Below are 16,986 nucleotides of genomic sequence, written 5' to 3'. Positions count from 1 at the left end.
GAGAAGATGGAGGGAGGTGAAGGTAGATGGATTGTGGTACTTAAAACCACCTACACATTAGCTATTGGCTGCTGTAGTGGCATCATCAATTACTAACCTAACGTGCCAGCAAATATCTCTTCTGCTGAAGTGTGATGACATTATGGTGCTATAAAACTAGATAACAGAGTAGGCTCTGCTCCAGGGCCAGTAGGAGCTGCAGCCAGCAGGTTCCGTTCACCTGTTCCTTTACTACACTGGGTGTTATTTTGCAAATAGTTCATGATGAATAGAGATCTTGACATCATGTTGGTGCTTGAAAGTCTGTCACACAACCCCAGCAGCGTGCAAAGGGTTAACAAGCCAGTCAACTCTCTTTCAGAGAGGTGAGCCAATCAGCGTTTAGTATATTGTGAGCTGGAGAGAGATGCAGGAGGGTGGGTAGCGTAGGAAAACGAAATAGTAAACTCAGAGAATAAGGTCGGTGGCTAGATAAATGTATTTGGCATGTTACTATTGTGCAGTATGTGTTAATGGATTGATAACTAACTTCTGTTATGTTGTGAGCTTTGTTACGGTGACAGTAATGTACAAGGACTGAAGGAGGAGTGGTGTTTTTAGCTGACTTGCGGTGACGCATAGTTAGATCATCGCTAGCCAACGTTACTACCCAGCAGTAGAGTAGACTGTCGGCCCATCAAATTAATACGTAACAATGTGCTGGCTTGTATTTGGGATTATTCGCTATTGGGAACTATGTAATGTCGATTTAATCTAAGTACAAAGAAAACTGACTCTGAACTGTACTGTAAACAATATGGCAAATCAATAGCAGTCAGGCCTAGCCAGGGATAGGCCGTGGTCACTGGTTATAGACTGGAGGTTTGAGCGGTATTTTAACTAGTACCGGGTGGTTACGTGTATTTCAGCCGTGCCTGGGTCTCTTTCGACCGATAAAGGCAGCTGCACGCATTACCCCTTTGCTACAAATAACTAGATTAAAGCGTCAATCAGCAGTAGAAACAATAAGAAAGCGAAATCCCGGCCCCTGTTTCGGTAAATTGCTGAGAGATAGGGCTGGAGAAATGTATCTACTCTCAAATTCATAGACAGAGCTATGGATGCAAGGACTGACCATCCATGCTGAACTAAGATCAAGGCATTTCTAAGTTATATTCTTCAAGAATCAATGGGTCCATATCAGTAATTTAACAACTGCTGATTGCCCCTTTAATTATTGTATTTTTTAAATGTTTTATTAGGAACCCCATTAGCTGTTACAATAGCAGTAGCTCCTCTCCCTGGGGTCCTAATCTAGGAGGCGGGAAAGGGCAGAGAGAGGGATAGCCTATGCCGTTAAGAGAGAATCTAGTTCAGTAGGACAAGATTGGGCTTTCAGGAGTGAGCAAATGTCAGAGCCGCTTCACAGGAATATATATAGTCTGTCAGGCAACTAGCGGTGGCTGACCCCTGTAGAGGGGCAAGGCTCTTTCATGAAGCAACACAGCCTGGAAGACGACTAGCCGTGGCCGACCACTGTAGCACACCGGGTCTCAAATCTGTCCTTGGGACCTCGAGCCATTCCATGTATTTGATCTATTCCAGAACTAGCACACCTGATTCAACTTGTCAACTAATCATCAAGCCTTTGTATAGGTGAATCAGGTGAGCTAGTTTAGAGCTAGATCTAAATTGTGAAACATCTGAGGAGAGGTTTGAGAACCACTGCTGTAGAGGTGCAAGGCTCTTTTATGGGGCAACACAGCCTGGCAACCTAGTGCCAGTCTGTCACACTAGTCAGCTAGAGTACTGGAATGCAGTGTTCCATTGTTGGAGTGCAATCTGCCTCAAAGCATAATAAAGCCTCTGCCAAGAGGCTCAGACCTTTATTGCACAGGAGGTTTCCTTGTAGCAAGGTCACTGGTTCCAGCTCCCACCACACAATCAAAATAAATACAGTTGGAAGATAAAACTACTTGTCTTGAGCCGTTATGTTATTTGCATGTCACTTTTGTTTGTATTGATCTGTAATGGTACCTTTGTCGAGAGCTCTGTTACTACGTGTCTGTAATTTATGTACACTGACTGAATGAGAGGTGTGTACACAATCAAAATGCCATAGTAAGCCGTGGTTGTGTTGACTGAATGATACAGATGATACAATCTGCATTTTTGCCCATAGCTCATAATTCCTGGTGTCTCCCGTAGGTGTAGGAGTTTTGGCGCTGCTCTGAGAGTGTGTGTGTGGCGGTGCTCTGAGAGTGTGTGTGCCCAGAGCGAGCCACCATGCCCGTGACATCACAGCTGTTCCGAGGCTTCCCTCGGGCGAAGCTCTGGGGTTCCTTCCTGTTCCCATGCCAACGGCAGCCCCCCTGCCGCCCCACCTCCCACCGGCCCACCTCGTCGCAGCCCCACCCCATATGGCCGACAGCCATGCCCGTGCGTGGCTATAGGAGGAGCCCTGACCTCCACAGCTACAATCTCACCCCCCCACAGGTCAACTCAATCCTCAAAGCCAACGAGTACAGCTTCAAGGTAGGGGCGGATGATACACACATTTACACACAATGAGTACAGCTTCAAGGTAGGGGCGGACGATACACACATTTACACACAACGAGTACAGCTTCAAGGTAGGGGCGGACGATACACACATTTACACACAACGAGTACAGCTTCAAGGTAGTAGCGGACGATACACACATTTACACACAACGAGTACAGCTTCAAGGTAGGGGCGGACGATACACACATTTACACACAACGAGTACAGCTTCAAGGTAGTAGCGGACGATACACACATTTACACACAACGAGTACAGCTTCAAGGTAGGGGCGGACGATACACACATTTACACACAACGAGTACAGCTTCAAGGTAGGGGCGGACGATACACACATTTACACACAACGAGTACAGCTTCAAGGTAGGGGCGGACAATACACACATTTACACACAATGAGTACAGCTTCAAGGTAGGGGCGGACGATACACACATTTACACACAACGAGTACAGCTTCAAGGTAGGGGCGGACGATACACACATTTAAACACAATGAGTACAGCTTCAAGGTAGTAGCGGACGATACACACATTTACACACAACGAGTACAGCTTCACGATTGCGCTGAGACCATAACAATATGAGTGTGTGCTTTGGTTCTAGGTTCCAGAGTTTGATGGTAAGAATGTGTCGTCGGTGATGGGGTTTGACAGTAACCAGCTGCCTGCCAACGCACCCATCGAGGACCGGCGCAGCGCTGCCACCTGTCTGCAGACGCGGGGGATGCTGCTGGGAGTGTTCGACGGCCATGCGGGCTGTGCCTGTGCACAGGTAAAGTTTCTGCTGTCATTGTATATAATCTGCGAGTTAATTTTGATGTGCAGTTAAAACATCTACCTGTCTGTTTCTCAGGCGCTGAGTGAGAGGTTGTTCTACTACGTAGCCATGTCCTTGATGCCCCATGAGACCCTGTGTGAGCTGGAGTCGGCAGTAGAGGCAGGCAGACCCCTCAGCCCCATCCTGCAGTGGCACAAACACCCCAACGACTACTTCACCAGGGAGGCACAGACTATGTACTTCAACAGCCTCAGAACCTACTGGCAGGAACTCATAGACCTCAGCAGGTACACACACACACACACACACACACACACACACACACACACACACACACACACACACACACACACACACACACACACACACACACACACACACACACACAGGAACTCATAGACCTCAGCAGGTACAAACACACACACACACACAGGAACTCATAGACCTCAGCAGGTACACACACACACACACACACACACACACACATGTAACAGTTCAAACTTTAAACCGTCCCCTCGCCCCGACACGGGCGCGAACCAGGGACCCTCTGCACACATCAACAACGGTTGCCCACGAAGCATCGTTACCCATCGCTCCACAAAGGCCGCGGCCCTTGCAGAGCAAGGGGCAACCTTACTTAAAGTCTCAGAGCAAGTGACGTAACTGATTGAAATGCTACTAGCGCGTACCCGCTAACTAGCTAGCCATTTCACATCCGTTACACACACACACACACAGGAACTCATAGACCTCAGCAGGTACACACACACACACACACACACAGGAACTCATAGACCTCAGCAGGTACCCACCACACACACACACAGGACCTCATAGACCTCAGCAGGTACACACACACACACAAGAACTCATAGACCTCAGCAGACACACACACACACACACACACACATACAGGAACTCATAGACCTCAGCAGGTACACACACACACACACACACACACACACACAGGAACTCATAGACCTCAGCAGGTACACACACACACACACACACACACACACACACACACACACACACACAGCAAGTCATAGACCTCAACAGGCATGGGGTAATAAGGATGCATCAGTAATGTTATTAAACATGGGTCATTATTCAGTGTTGGAGTTGATTGTATGTGATTGTGTTCCCAGTCCAGGGGAGAGCCTAGGGCCCAGAGAGGCGTTGCTGAGTGCCTTTAAGAGACTGGACAGTGACCTGTCTCTGGAGGCTCAGGTGGGAGACCGTGTTCTATCCCCTTGACTTCTATCCTCTGTCCATCGATGTCTCTGTGTTACCATAGTATCCAGCCCTGGGTATAAATGTGTAGTGCTGATCCCTATGTTGTGTTGTCCAGGTGGGAGATGCCAATTCCTTCCTCCACTACTGGGTTCTGAGAGTGGCCTTCTCTGGAGCGACTGCCTGCGTAGCTCACATCGATGGATCCGACCTGTACGTACTCTAGTCCACAGCCACTGATCTCTCTCTGTTGGCTCCCATATGTACTGCCTGGTCTACATCTGTCTGCTCTGACTGAGTGTCTGAAACCTCTGACTGTGGTTGTGTAGGTATGTAGCGAACACGGGCGACGGCCGGGCAGTGCTGGGGGTCCAGGAGGAGGACGGCTCGTTCAGCGCTCACACGCTCTCCAACGACCACAACGCCCAGAATGAGAATGAGGTGGCCCGCATCCAGGGGGAGCACCCCCCCTCTGAGAAGAAGACTGTCGTACGACAGGTCAGTACCGTTACACATCCAGAGAGAATGGTGGATTAGCAGGTCAGTACCGTTACACATCCAGAGAGAACGGTGGCACAGCAGGTCAGTACCGTTACACATCCAGAGAGAACGGTGGCACAGCAGGTCAGTACCGTTACACATCCAGAGAGAACGGTGGCACAGCAGGTCAGTACCGTTACACATCCAGAGAGAACGGTGGCACAGCAGGTCAGTACCGTTACACATCCAGAAAGAACGGTGGCACAGCAGGTCAGTACCGTTACACACCCAGAGAGAATGGTGGCACAGCAGGTCAGTACCGTTACACATCCAGAGAGAACGGTGGCACAGCAGGTCAGTACCGTTACACATCCAGAGAGAATGGTGGCACAGCAGGTCAGTTAAACATAAAGTAAAAACAAACATATGTCCTCTATCTCTTTCTCTCCCTCTGTCAGGACCGGTTGTTGGGCCTGCTGATGCCGTTCCGTGCATTTGGAGATGTGAAGTTCAAGTGGAGCATTGACTTGCAGCGAGGTGTGTTGGAGTCAGGACCAGACCAGCTCCATGACAACGAACACACCAAGTTCATCCCCCCCAATTACCACACCCCTCCCTACCTCACGGCCGAGCCTGAGATCACACACCACCGCCTCCGACCTCAGGACCGCTTCCTGGTGAGAGACAAAGGATTGGTCAATTGACTGATTGACCAATTCATGATTTTGTTCATTCATTGATTGATTGATAAGGCTTTGTTGTCTTTTCTTGAACAGAAACTTGCATTGTGCTCCATTAACACATAACTATATCTGAAGTTATGTAGTTAGAAGTTTCCTTTTGTTAACTAAGGGTCTTTGTCGCTCCTCCGCAGGTGCTGGGTACAGACGGGCTGTGGGAGACGCTCCACCGACAGGAGGTGGTCCGGATCGTAGGGGAGTATCTAACGGGGGTCCACCAGCGCCAGCCCCTCACCGTGGGGGGTTACCATGTCACCCTGGGACAGATGCAGGGGCTGCTGGCTGAGAGGAAGGCCCGTGCCTCCTTGGCGTTCCAGGACCAGAACGCTGCCACCCACCTGATTCGCCACGCGGTGGGCAACAATGAGTTTGGAGCAGTGGACCACGAGACGCTGTCCAAGATGCTGTCTCTCCCTGAGGAACTGGCCCGCATGTACCGTGACGACATCACCATCATCATCACACAGTTCAACCCACACGTGGTTGGACACCAGCGCCAAGGGGGGGAGTCCTGAGCCAGCTCAGCCTATCAGAGGGGAACGTGGACATGAACAGGAAGTTTACTTTCTAGGAGGAAAAACACTGATGTGAGGACTGGGTCTTGCTACAGACACATGGTTAAGCCCTAATTTTTATTTTACCAAACGTGCACAAAACATACTGTTTATGGACTAACCCTGCAGAGGGAGGACTGTCTACCTTCGGACTCCTTATTTTAGGATTGTTATTGAAGAGGTGCGTGTACAGTATGTGCACATGTGAGCACACAGTCCTGGTCATGTGGATTGTTGAAAGGCTTGCTGAAACTGATGACAAGTTGGCTCTTTTGTGGCCTTGTGTGTGTATGAAGCTTTTAAAGGATATTTGATCAACTTCCCTGCAGCTGCTCTGCTCTGTCACAGTCTCTGCCCGTAGGAAACTTTCATCTGTGTTTCATCTGTCACAGTCTCTGCCCGTAGGAAACTTTCATCTGTGTTTCATCTGTCACAGTCTCTGCCCATAGGAAACTTTCATCTGTGTTTCATCTGTCACAGTCTCTGCCCGTAGGAAACTTTCATCTGTGTTTCATCTGTCACAGTCTCTGCCCATAGGAAACTTTCATCTGTGTTTCATCTGTCACAGTCTCTGCACGTAGGAAACTTTCATCTGTGTTTCATCTGTCACAGTCTCTGCCCATAGGAAACTTTCATCTGTGTTTCATCTGTCACAGTCCCTGCCCATAGGAAACTTTCATCTGTGTTTCATCTGTCACAGTCTCTGCCCGTAGGAAACTTTCATCTGTGCCAAAAGAGTTTGCTGCTTTATAACTATGTTGTCTGAGCATTGAGGTAATGATACGGTGGCAGCCTTTGTGTTTGTTCAATCTGGCCTGTCTACTCTACAAACATCCCTCTTTCATATCACAGAATCTGTGCTGTGCAGTTGCAGCATCTGTCTTGCTCTAGAGCTGCAACTGGCCTCCATCCTGGCTCTACCGCATGGCTCTGCTGTTACGTAGTAGGGCTCTGTCTGTCTGTGTTCTGTCATTGGATGGATCAGTGTCCTTTATACTTGTTACAGACAGACAGCCAAGAGCTCCCAGGCACACTTCTTGTTATCTTATATTTTGAATAATGTTTATTTAAAATGTTTTTAATCGGATTTCAAACGTTGACTGTTTTGTCAACCTTAGCGAGGAATAACTGCCTGTGTCTATAAAGCAGATTTTATTTCTCTGAGACAGACGGCGTCACTAAGATAGGAACCAGTAGAGCTACGTAGTGTGCAGGCTTTAGATCCAACACCTCTATCACAACTACTCACCCAAAGCAATCAGGTTTGTTATGCGCTGAGTGTGTCTGATTCTACAGCAGACTGAAGGAGTGGTGGTATTCTGTAGAGGAGAGAGAGAGAGGGGAGTGTGATCAGACGCTTATTGTTTTAGGGTTGCGGAGTATACATGTTTCAAAGGAACATAGTGGTTGAACCTCTCGGTTTTTTGACAATTATACGCTCATACGGGGGGATATGGTATACTAACGTCATCATGCTTACATGGTGTGTATTTTATCAAAAATGTTTTAAAAAGTGAACTTTTTAGTTTTTACCAGTGATTCATTGCTAGCCTGGTGTCAGATCTCTGTCTGAGGTAACCATGGAATTAGGAATTGAACTGTAACCATCTCCTGTCATGTTCATGCCAAACCTCCAGGAGTGACTGAAACAGAGACAGACTTAGTCATTGTTGGTAGGACACTAACCATGGTGGTGTGGTTCTAGGCTTTTATAGGTCAAATGAAGGGTGTGCATAATAGGAGGTTGTTTATCTTATGGTGGTGTATATTTAGGAGAGGATAGAATGTAAAGCTGAAGGTGGCTCTGTCTGGACGCTGGCTGAATACTTGAAGGTTATTTATGCAACTTTTAATATGTCGCAGGTATTTATCCACAATTATATGAGATGTGACAGGTATGTATGTACAGTGTCTTTACCTATTTGGGCTTGAGATTAAAGTTTTTTTGTATTTGGAAACTTTTAATAAAACACTGACTACACACAATGGCTACTACACATGTTAGATTTTGTTCTGCCTGTCTGTACGTATTGCTGCCTGGTTGTGCTGTTCTGCAGTGCCTCTGTCTTTAACTCTCTCCTGCCACACCCCTGGAATGTGGTCAGACCGGACTGTGTGCCGGTGGTGCTCTCAGAAGGTCAAGGCAGACTGAGTCCATTCCAGAGGTCAGCCAGCGAGGTGTCAAGTTACACTGGTGTGTATTTGTGTGTTCAGGTCATGGTAATTTCTCTGACAGATTCTCCTAGTCACACGCGGCCACAGTGACCAAGGCAGTACAGAGTACAGCTCACCTTCTCGCTCCGCACTCTCCCCAACAAAAACCCCCTATTGCTTTGCAGCTCTGGACTAGGCTTAATCTGTGTCCCTGTCTGCCTGAAACGGAGTTATCTTCTAGTTTGTGTAGTTTGATCATTAATCAGTGGTGCTTTTTTTGGCTACTTTGATAGCAAGGAGAGTCCTTGTAATGTAACCAGTCTGGTTCATATTATGTTCACACTGCACTCATTCTGCGGTGGAGTCAGTCAGTAACTCAGACGAGTCCATTGTCAGCCACTAGATGGCGCTAGTAGTCAGAGAACCTTATTGGAAGATCCCTTACACAGAGACGTCCGCATGCACACGTGTTTAATTTATTTGATTCAGTGACCTCTAGGCAGGATTGTTATTCTCTTAGGTTTTTCTGTCCTTAGTTACCAATCTATGTGTTTTGTGTGTAGACTTGTTTTGATAATGGGATTTTGTGTGTTTAGTTTGTGTGTGTGCATACCTGCATCGTGTGTGTCAGTGGGTATTGTGTTTATCATTCTCAGCATGTCTTACTGGCATAATGAGTGTATTTCTGAAGTAAGGTTGTGTTTGGAAGGAGGGTACTTCATGGGCTATTTTCTTTATGCTGGTGTTATTGGACTGTTACATGTTAATGCTGGTGTTATTGGACTGTTACGTGTTAATGCTGGTGTTATTGGACTGTTACATGTTAATGCTGGTGTTATTGGACTGTTACATGTTAATGCTGGTGTTATTGGACTGTGATGTTACGTGTTTATGCTGGTGTTATTGGACTGTGTTACGTGTTTATGCTGGTGTTATTGGACTGTGATGTTTATGCTGGTGTTATTGGACTGTGATGTTTATGCTGGTGTTATTGGACTGTGTTACATGTTTATGCTGGTGTTATTGGACTGTGATGTTTATGCTGGTGTTATTGGACTGTGATGTTTATGCTGGTGTTATTGGACTGTTACATGTTTATGCTGGTGTTATTGGACTGTTACATGTTTATGCTGGTGTTATTGGACTGTGATGTTACATGTTAATGCTGGTGTTATTGGACTGTGTTACGTGTTTATGCTGGTGTTATTGGACTGTGATGTTACATGTTTATGCTGGTGTTATTGGACTGTGATGTTTATGCTGGTGTTATTGGACTGTTACATGTTTATGCTGGTGTTATTGGACTGTTACATGTTTATGCTGGTGTTATTGGACTGTGATGTTACATGTTTATGCTGGTGTTATTGGACTGTGATGTTACATGTTTATGCTGGTGTTATTGGACTGTGATGTTACATGTTTATGCTGGTGTTATTGGACTGTGATGTTTATGCTGGTGTTATTGGACTGTGATGTTTATGCTGGTGTTATTGGACTGTTACATGTTTATGCTGGTGTTATTGGACTGTGATGTTACGTGTTTGTGCTGGTGTTATTGGACTGTGATGTTTATGCTGGTGTTATTGGACTGTGATGTTTATGCTGGTGTTATTGGACTGTGATGTTTATGCTGGTGTTATTGGACTGTGATGTTACGTGTTTATGCTGGTGTTATTGGACTGTGATGTTTATGCTGGTGTTATTGGACTGTGATGTTTATGCTGGTGTTATTGGACTGTGATGTTTATGCTGGTGTTATTGGACTGTGATGTTACGTGTTAATGCTGGTGTTATTGGACTGTGTTACGTGTTTATGCTGGTGTTATTGGACTGTGATGTTTATGCTGGTGTTATTCGACTGTGTTACATGTTTATGCTGGTGTTATTGGACTGTGATGTTACGTGTTTGTGCTGGTGTTATTGGACTGTTACGTGTTTATGATGGTGTTATTGGACTGTGAAGTTACGTGTTTATGCTGGTGTTATTGGACTGTGATGTTAAGTGTTTATGCTGGTGTTATTGGACTGTGATGTTACGTGTTTATGCTGGTGTTATTGGACTGTGATGTTACATGTTTATGCTGGTGTTATTGGACTGTTACATGTTTATGCTGGTGTTATTGGACTGTGATGTTACGTGTTTATGCTGGTGTTATTGGACTGTGATGTTACGTGTTTATGCTGGTGTTATTGGACTGTGTTACGTGTTAATGCTGGTGTTATTGGACTGTGATGTTACATGTTTATGCTGGTGTTATTGGACTGTGTTACATGTTTATGCTGGTGTTATTGGACTGTGATGTTACGTGTTAATGCTGGTGTTATTGGACTGTGATGTTACATGTTTATGCTGGTGTTATTGGACTGTTACATGTTTATGCTGGTGTTATTGGACTGTGATGTTACGTGTTTATGCTGGTGTTATTGGACTGTGTTACGTGTTTATGCTGGTGTTATTGGACTGTGTTACGTGTTTATGCTGGTGTTATTGGACTGTGTTACATGTTTATGCTGGTGTTATTGGACTGTTACATGTTTATGCTGGTGTTATTGGACTGTTACATGTTTATGCTGGTGTTATTGGACTGTTACATGTTTATGCTGGTGTTATTGGACTGTGATGTTACATGTTAATGCTGGTGTTATTGGACTGTGATGTTACGTGTTTATGCTGGTGTTATTGGACTGTGATGTTACGTGTTAATGCTGGTGTTATTGGACTGTGATGTTACGTGTTTATGCTGGTGTTATTGGACTGTTACATGTTTATGCTGGTGTTATTGGACTGTGATGTTACATGTTAATGCTGGTGTTATTGGACTGTGATGTTACATGTTTATGCTGGTGTTATTGGACTGTTACATGTTTATGCTGGTGTTATTGGACTGTGATGTTACATGTTTATGCTGGTGTTATTGGACTGTGATGTTACATGTTTATGCTGGTGTTATTGGACTGTTACATGTTTATGCTGGTGTTATTGGACTGTGATGTTACATGTTAATGCTGGTGTTATTGGACTGTTACATGTTTATGCTGGTGTTATTGGACTGTGATGTTACATGTTAATGCTGGTGTTATTGGACTGTGATGTTACGTGTTTATGCTGGTGTTATTGGACTGTGATGTTACATGTTTATGCTGGTGTTATTGGACTGTTACATGTTTATGCTGGTGTTATTGGACTGTGATGTTACATGTTAATGCTGGTGTTATTGGACTGTGATGTTACGTGTTTATGCTGGTGTTATTGGACTGTGATGTTACGTGTTTATGCTGGTGTTATTGGACTGTGATGTTACGTGTTTATGCTGGTGTTATTGGACTGTGTTACATGTTTATGCTGGTGTTATTGGACTGTGTTACGTGTTAATGCTGGTGTTATTGGACTGTGATGTTCCGTGTTTATGCTGGTGTTATTGGACTGTGATGTTACGTGTTAATGCTGGTGTTATTGGACTGTGATGTTACGTGTTTATGCTGGTGTTATTGGACTGTTACGTGTTTATGCTGGTGTTATTGGACTGTGATGTTACATGTTTATGCTGGTGTTATTGGACTGTTACATGTTAATGCTGGTGTTATTGGACTGTTACATGTTAATGCTGGTGTTATTGGACTGTGATGTTACATGTTTATGCTGGTGTTATTGGACTGTGATGTTACATGTTTATGCTGGTGTTATTGGACTGTGATGTTACGTGTTAATGCTGGTGTTATTGGACTGTTACATGTTAATGCTGGTGTTATTGGACTGTTACATGTTAATGCTGGTGTTATTGGACTGTGATGTTACATGTTTATGCTGGTGTTATTGGACTGTGATGTTACATGTTTATGCTGGTGTTATTGGACTGTTACATGTTAATGCTGGTGTTATTGGACTGTGATGTTAATGCTGGTGTTATTGGACTGTGATGTTACGTGTTTATGCTGGTGTTATTGGACTGTTACGTGTTTATGCTGGTGTTATTGGACTGTTACATGTTTATGCTGGTGTTATTGGACTGTTACATGTTAATGCTGGTGTTATTGGACTGTTACATGTGAATGCTGGTGTTATTGGACTGTTACATGTTAATGCTGGTGTTATTCGACTGTGTTACATGTTTATGCTGGTGTTATTGGACTGTGATGTTACGTGTTTATGCTGGTGTTATTGGACTGTGTTACGTGTTTATGCTGGTGTTATTGGACTGTTACATGTTTATGCTGGTGTTATTGGACTGTTACGTGTTAATGCTGGTGTTATTGGACTGTTACATGTGAATGCTGGTGTTATTGGACTGTTACATGTTAATGCTGGTGTTATTCGACTGTGTTACGTGTTTATGCTGGTGTTATTGGACTGTGTTACGTGTTTATGCTGGTGTTATTGGACTGTTACATGTTTATGCTGGTGTTATTGGACTGTTACATGTTAATGCTGGTGTTATTGGACTGTTACATGTTAATGCTGGTGTTATTCGACTGTGTTACATGTTTATGCTGGTGTTATTGGACTGTTACGTGTTTATGCTGGTGTTATTGGACTGTGTTGTTACGTGTTTATGCTGGTGTTATTGGACTGTGATGTTTATGCTGGTGTTATTGGACTGTGATGTTACGTGTTTATGCTGGTGTTATTGGACTGTGATGTTACGTGTTTATGCTGGTGTTATTGGACTGTGATGTTTATGCTGGTGTTATTGGACTGTGATGTTACGTGTTTATGCTGGTGTTATTGGACTGTTACATGTTAATGCTGGTGTTATTGGACTGTGTTACGTGTTTATGCTGGTGTTATTGGACTGTTACATGTTAATGCTGGTGTTATTGGACTGTTACATGTTAATGCTGGTGTTATTGGAGTGTTACGTGTTTATGCTGGTGTTATTGGACTGTGATGTTACGTGTTTATGCTGGTGTTATTGGACTGTGATGTTAATGCTGGTGTTATTGGACTGTGTTACGTGTTAATGCTGGTGTTATTGGACTGTGATGTTAATGCTGGTGTTATTGGACTGTGTTACGTGTTTATGCTGGTGTTATTGGACTGTGATGTTTATGCTGGTGTTATTGGACTGTTGTTGTTATGTGTTAAGGCTGGTGTTATTGGACTGTGTTGTTGTTATGTGTTAAGGCTGGTGTTATTGGACTGTGATGTTGTTATGTGTTAAGGCTGGTGTTATTGGACTGTGATGTTGTTATGTGTTAAGGCTGGTGTTATTGGACTGTGATGTTGTTATGTGTTAAGGCTGGTGTTATTGGACTGTGATGTTGTTATGTGTTAAGGCTGGTGTTATTGGACTGTGATGTTGTTATGTGTTAAGGCTGGTGTTATTGGACTGTGATGTTGTTATGTGTTAAGGCTGGTGTTATTGGACTGTGATGTTGTTATGTGTTAAGGCTGGTGTTATTGGACTGTGATGTTGTTATGTGTTAAGGCTGGTGTTATTGGACTGTGATGTTGTTATGTGTTAAGGCTGGTGTTATTGGACTGTTCTTGTTTCCGTCCTATGGGCTCCTGACCTATGTGGTCTTTTTGTACATAATGTCCCCGCCACCATTCCTAGTACTGAAAACATCTTCTGGACATCAGAACAGCGAGCACTAACCTCCATCTGGATCAACATTTCAACGAGAAGGCAGCTCTGGATGTTGTGCTTCCTCCGGACCAGGCCCAAGGAGAGGCAGGCGGCATCCTGACGAGACTACGGTGGAGAGCAAATAGACCACCGTTGCCCTCAGTTCTATTGGCGAACGTGCAGTCACTGGAAAACAAACTGGATGAGCTCCGTTCAAGGCTATGCTATCAACGGACCTGAAAAATGTTAATATTTGGTGTTTCTCTGTGTCGTGGCTGAACGAGAACATGATAATATACATCTTGCTGGTTGTTCTATTCATCGTCAAGGCCGGACGGCTGACTCGGGTAAGACGAAGGGCGTAGCAGTGTGTCTCTTTGTTAACAATTTGTGGCCCATTACTCCTGACAGAGCTGGTGTAACCGAGTCAGGTTTGTAGGCCTCCTTGCTCGCACACGCTTTTTCAGTTCTGCCCACAATTTTTCTATGGGATTGAGGTCAGGGCATTGTGATGCCCACTCCAATACCTTGACTTTGTTGTCCTTAAGGCAATTTGCTTTGGAAGTATGCTTGGGGTCATTGTCCATTTGGAAGACCCATTTGTGACCAAGCTTTAACTTCCTAACTGATGTCTTGAGATGTTGCTTCTATATATCCACATAATTTTCCTCCCTCATAGTGCCATCTATTTTGTGAAGTGCACCAGTTTCTCCTGCAGCAAAGCACCCCCACAACATGATGCTGCCACCCCCGTGCTTCACTGTTGGGATGGTGTTCTTCGGCTTGCAAGCCTCCCCCTTTTTCCTCCAAACATAACGATGGTCATTATGGCCGAACAGTTCTATTTTTGTTTCATCAGACCAGAGGACATTTCTCCAAAAGGACAATCTTTGTCCCCATGTGCAGTTGAAAACTGTAGTCTGGCTTTTTATGGTGGCATTTGGAGCAGTGGCTTCTTCCTTGCTGAGCGGCCTTTCAGGTTATGTCAATATAGGACTTGTTTTACTGTGGATATAGATACTTTTGTACCTGTTTCCTCCAGCATCTTCACAAGGTCCTTTGCTGTTGTTCTGGGCTTGATTTGCACATTTGCATACCAAAGTACGTTCATCTCTAGGAGACAGAACGCGCCCTTCCTGAGCGGTAGGACGGCTGTGTGGTCCCATGGTGTTTATACTTGCGTACTATTGTTTGTACAGATGAACGTGGAACTTCAGGCGTTTGGAAATTGCTCCCAAGGATGAACAAACACTGACACAGGAGACAACCACCCACCACGAACACTGTGAAACAACCTACCTAAATATGACTCTCAATTAGAGGAACGCCAAACACCTGCCTCTAATTAAGAGCCATACCAGGCAACCCTTAAACCAACATAGAAACAGACAACATAGAATGCCCACCCAAACTCACGTCCTGACCAACTAACACATACAACAAACTAACAGAAACAGGTCAGGAACGTGACATACATCCACAGGTACACCTCCAATTGACTCAAATGATGTCAATTAGCCTATCAGAATCTTCTAAAGCCATGGCAAAGTTTTCTAGAATTTTCCAAGCTGTTTAAAGGCACAGTCAACTTAGTGTATGTAAACTTCTGACCCACTGGAATTGTGATACAGTGAATTATAAGTGAAATAATCTGTAAACAATTGTTGGAAAAATTACTTGTCATGCACAAAGTAGATGTCCTAACCGACTTGCCAAAACTATAGTTTGTTAACAAGAAATTTGTGGAGTGGTTGAAAAACGAGTTTTAATGACTCCAACCTAAGTGTATGTAAACTTCCGACTTCAACTGTATCTACTCCTGCACATCGACTCTGTACTGGTAATCCCTGTATAGAGCCATGTTTTTCATTTATTCCTCGTGTCACTATTTCTATAAAAAAAGTTAACTGCATTGTTAGAAAAGGAACCGTAAGTAAGCATTTCACTGTTAGTCTACACCTGTTGCTTATGACGCATGTGACAAATACAATTTGATTTGTCGTTGTGATGTTTATTTATTGAGTTGATAGTAATCAACACTCATTCATTGCTTCAGTCATCACACGAGTCTGGCATAAAGTGACCTTGTCCCCAGGTAAATAACAATGGCATCAACAGTAGATCAGACATAGAGGCGGCTGGCGGACAAGAATAGGCCCAGTAGTAGAAGGCAGTGTTGACCCCTGTGTTACTGTTCCAGAACTTCCCTGCTGGGATCCAATGTGATTCTGGACTGTGGCCCTGCAGTGTGAGTGTGTGAGAAGGACTGAGTCACAGAAACAGATGCTCCACTCTGGAACGCTCACGCATCACCACTTCCTGTCAGGAGTGGGTGTTGCTACGGGAACACTTGAAGGAGAACGCTCCACCATCACTCACTAACGCACCACTGGGAGGTTATTTACTGATCACAGATCAGAGTTTACCTTAAGGGTTGTGTCTACACAGCCCAGACTCCACGCTCTGACACCTCTTCGTGCTTAACTAATAGTAAACATCATCTTGTTTCCGTGTGCGTGAGTCTCTCATGAGACCTGCGTTATCCTGCTATCTCCCTGTGGAACAGCGATGGTGACGGGGTGGAGGAGCCTCTTCCTGTTATGTCATATCCTTGTCCCCTGGCTCACCCCTCTGCACACACACACTGCTTGTCACTTGTGTTCGTAATGTCTTTCCAGGAATTCCTCTGGCCGTGTCACAGTTACATGAGGACATCTTGCAGGTGCAGTTTTACCCTGGTAGCTACGTGTTGTGTTTTTGTTCTGAAAAACTTAGCTCTTGTGAAACATATATAAAACAAACATGTAGACTCTATTGTCAATGTTAAAAGACCTTCATTTCCTCACAAAACAGTATTTTGTGTCTTGCTGAACAGCGTGTTGATGGTGTTACAATCGATTTTTTTAAGTTGAATAGGAATTTGTAACACACACACAC

General features: G+C 44.5%; 1 protein-coding gene across 1 annotated transcript; it reads left to right on the top strand.

Moving 5' to 3' along the window:
- Positions 1 to 372: 372 nt before the first annotated feature.
- LOC129838133 (pyruvate dehydrogenase [acetyl-transferring]-phosphatase 1, mitochondrial-like) lies at positions 373 to 8,314 on the top strand. The gene is made up of 9 exons (XM_055904874.1): positions 373 to 459; positions 2,188 to 2,514; positions 3,148 to 3,315; positions 3,397 to 3,608; positions 4,470 to 4,551; positions 4,673 to 4,767; positions 4,884 to 5,052; positions 5,493 to 5,711; positions 5,909 to 8,314. Exons 2-9 carry the CDS (start codon positions 2,266 to 2,268, stop codon positions 6,287 to 6,289), a joined length of 1,575 nt encoding a protein of 524 aa, XP_055760849.1. The 5' UTR covers positions 373 to 459; positions 2,188 to 2,265; the 3' UTR covers positions 6,290 to 8,314.
- The last annotated feature ends 8,672 nt before the right edge of the window (positions 8,315 to 16,986 follow it).

Source organism: Salvelinus fontinalis, chromosome 38, assembly GCF_029448725.1.
Source record: "Salvelinus fontinalis isolate EN_2023a chromosome 38, ASM2944872v1, whole genome shotgun sequence".
Classification (NCBI taxonomy): Eukaryota; Metazoa; Chordata; class Actinopteri; order Salmoniformes; family Salmonidae; genus Salvelinus; species Salvelinus fontinalis.
The sequence above is the reverse complement of the archived record's forward strand: the minus strand, read 5'-3'. Positions and strand labels throughout refer to the sequence as shown.

Excerpts from the sequence above, each read along its gene's own strand:
- LOC129838133 (XM_055904874.1), top strand. The coding sequence starts at position 2,266 with ATGCCCGTGACATCACAGCTGTTCCGAGGCTTCCCTCGGGCGAAGCTC. Across the intron at positions 3,609-4,469 it reads GAACTCATAGACCTCAGCAG|TCCAGGGGAGAGCCTAGGGC; the intron begins GTACACACACAC and ends TTGTGTTCCCAG. Across the intron at positions 5,053-5,492 it reads AGAAGACTGTCGTACGACAG|GACCGGTTGTTGGGCCTGCT; the intron begins GTCAGTACCGTT and ends TCCCTCTGTCAG.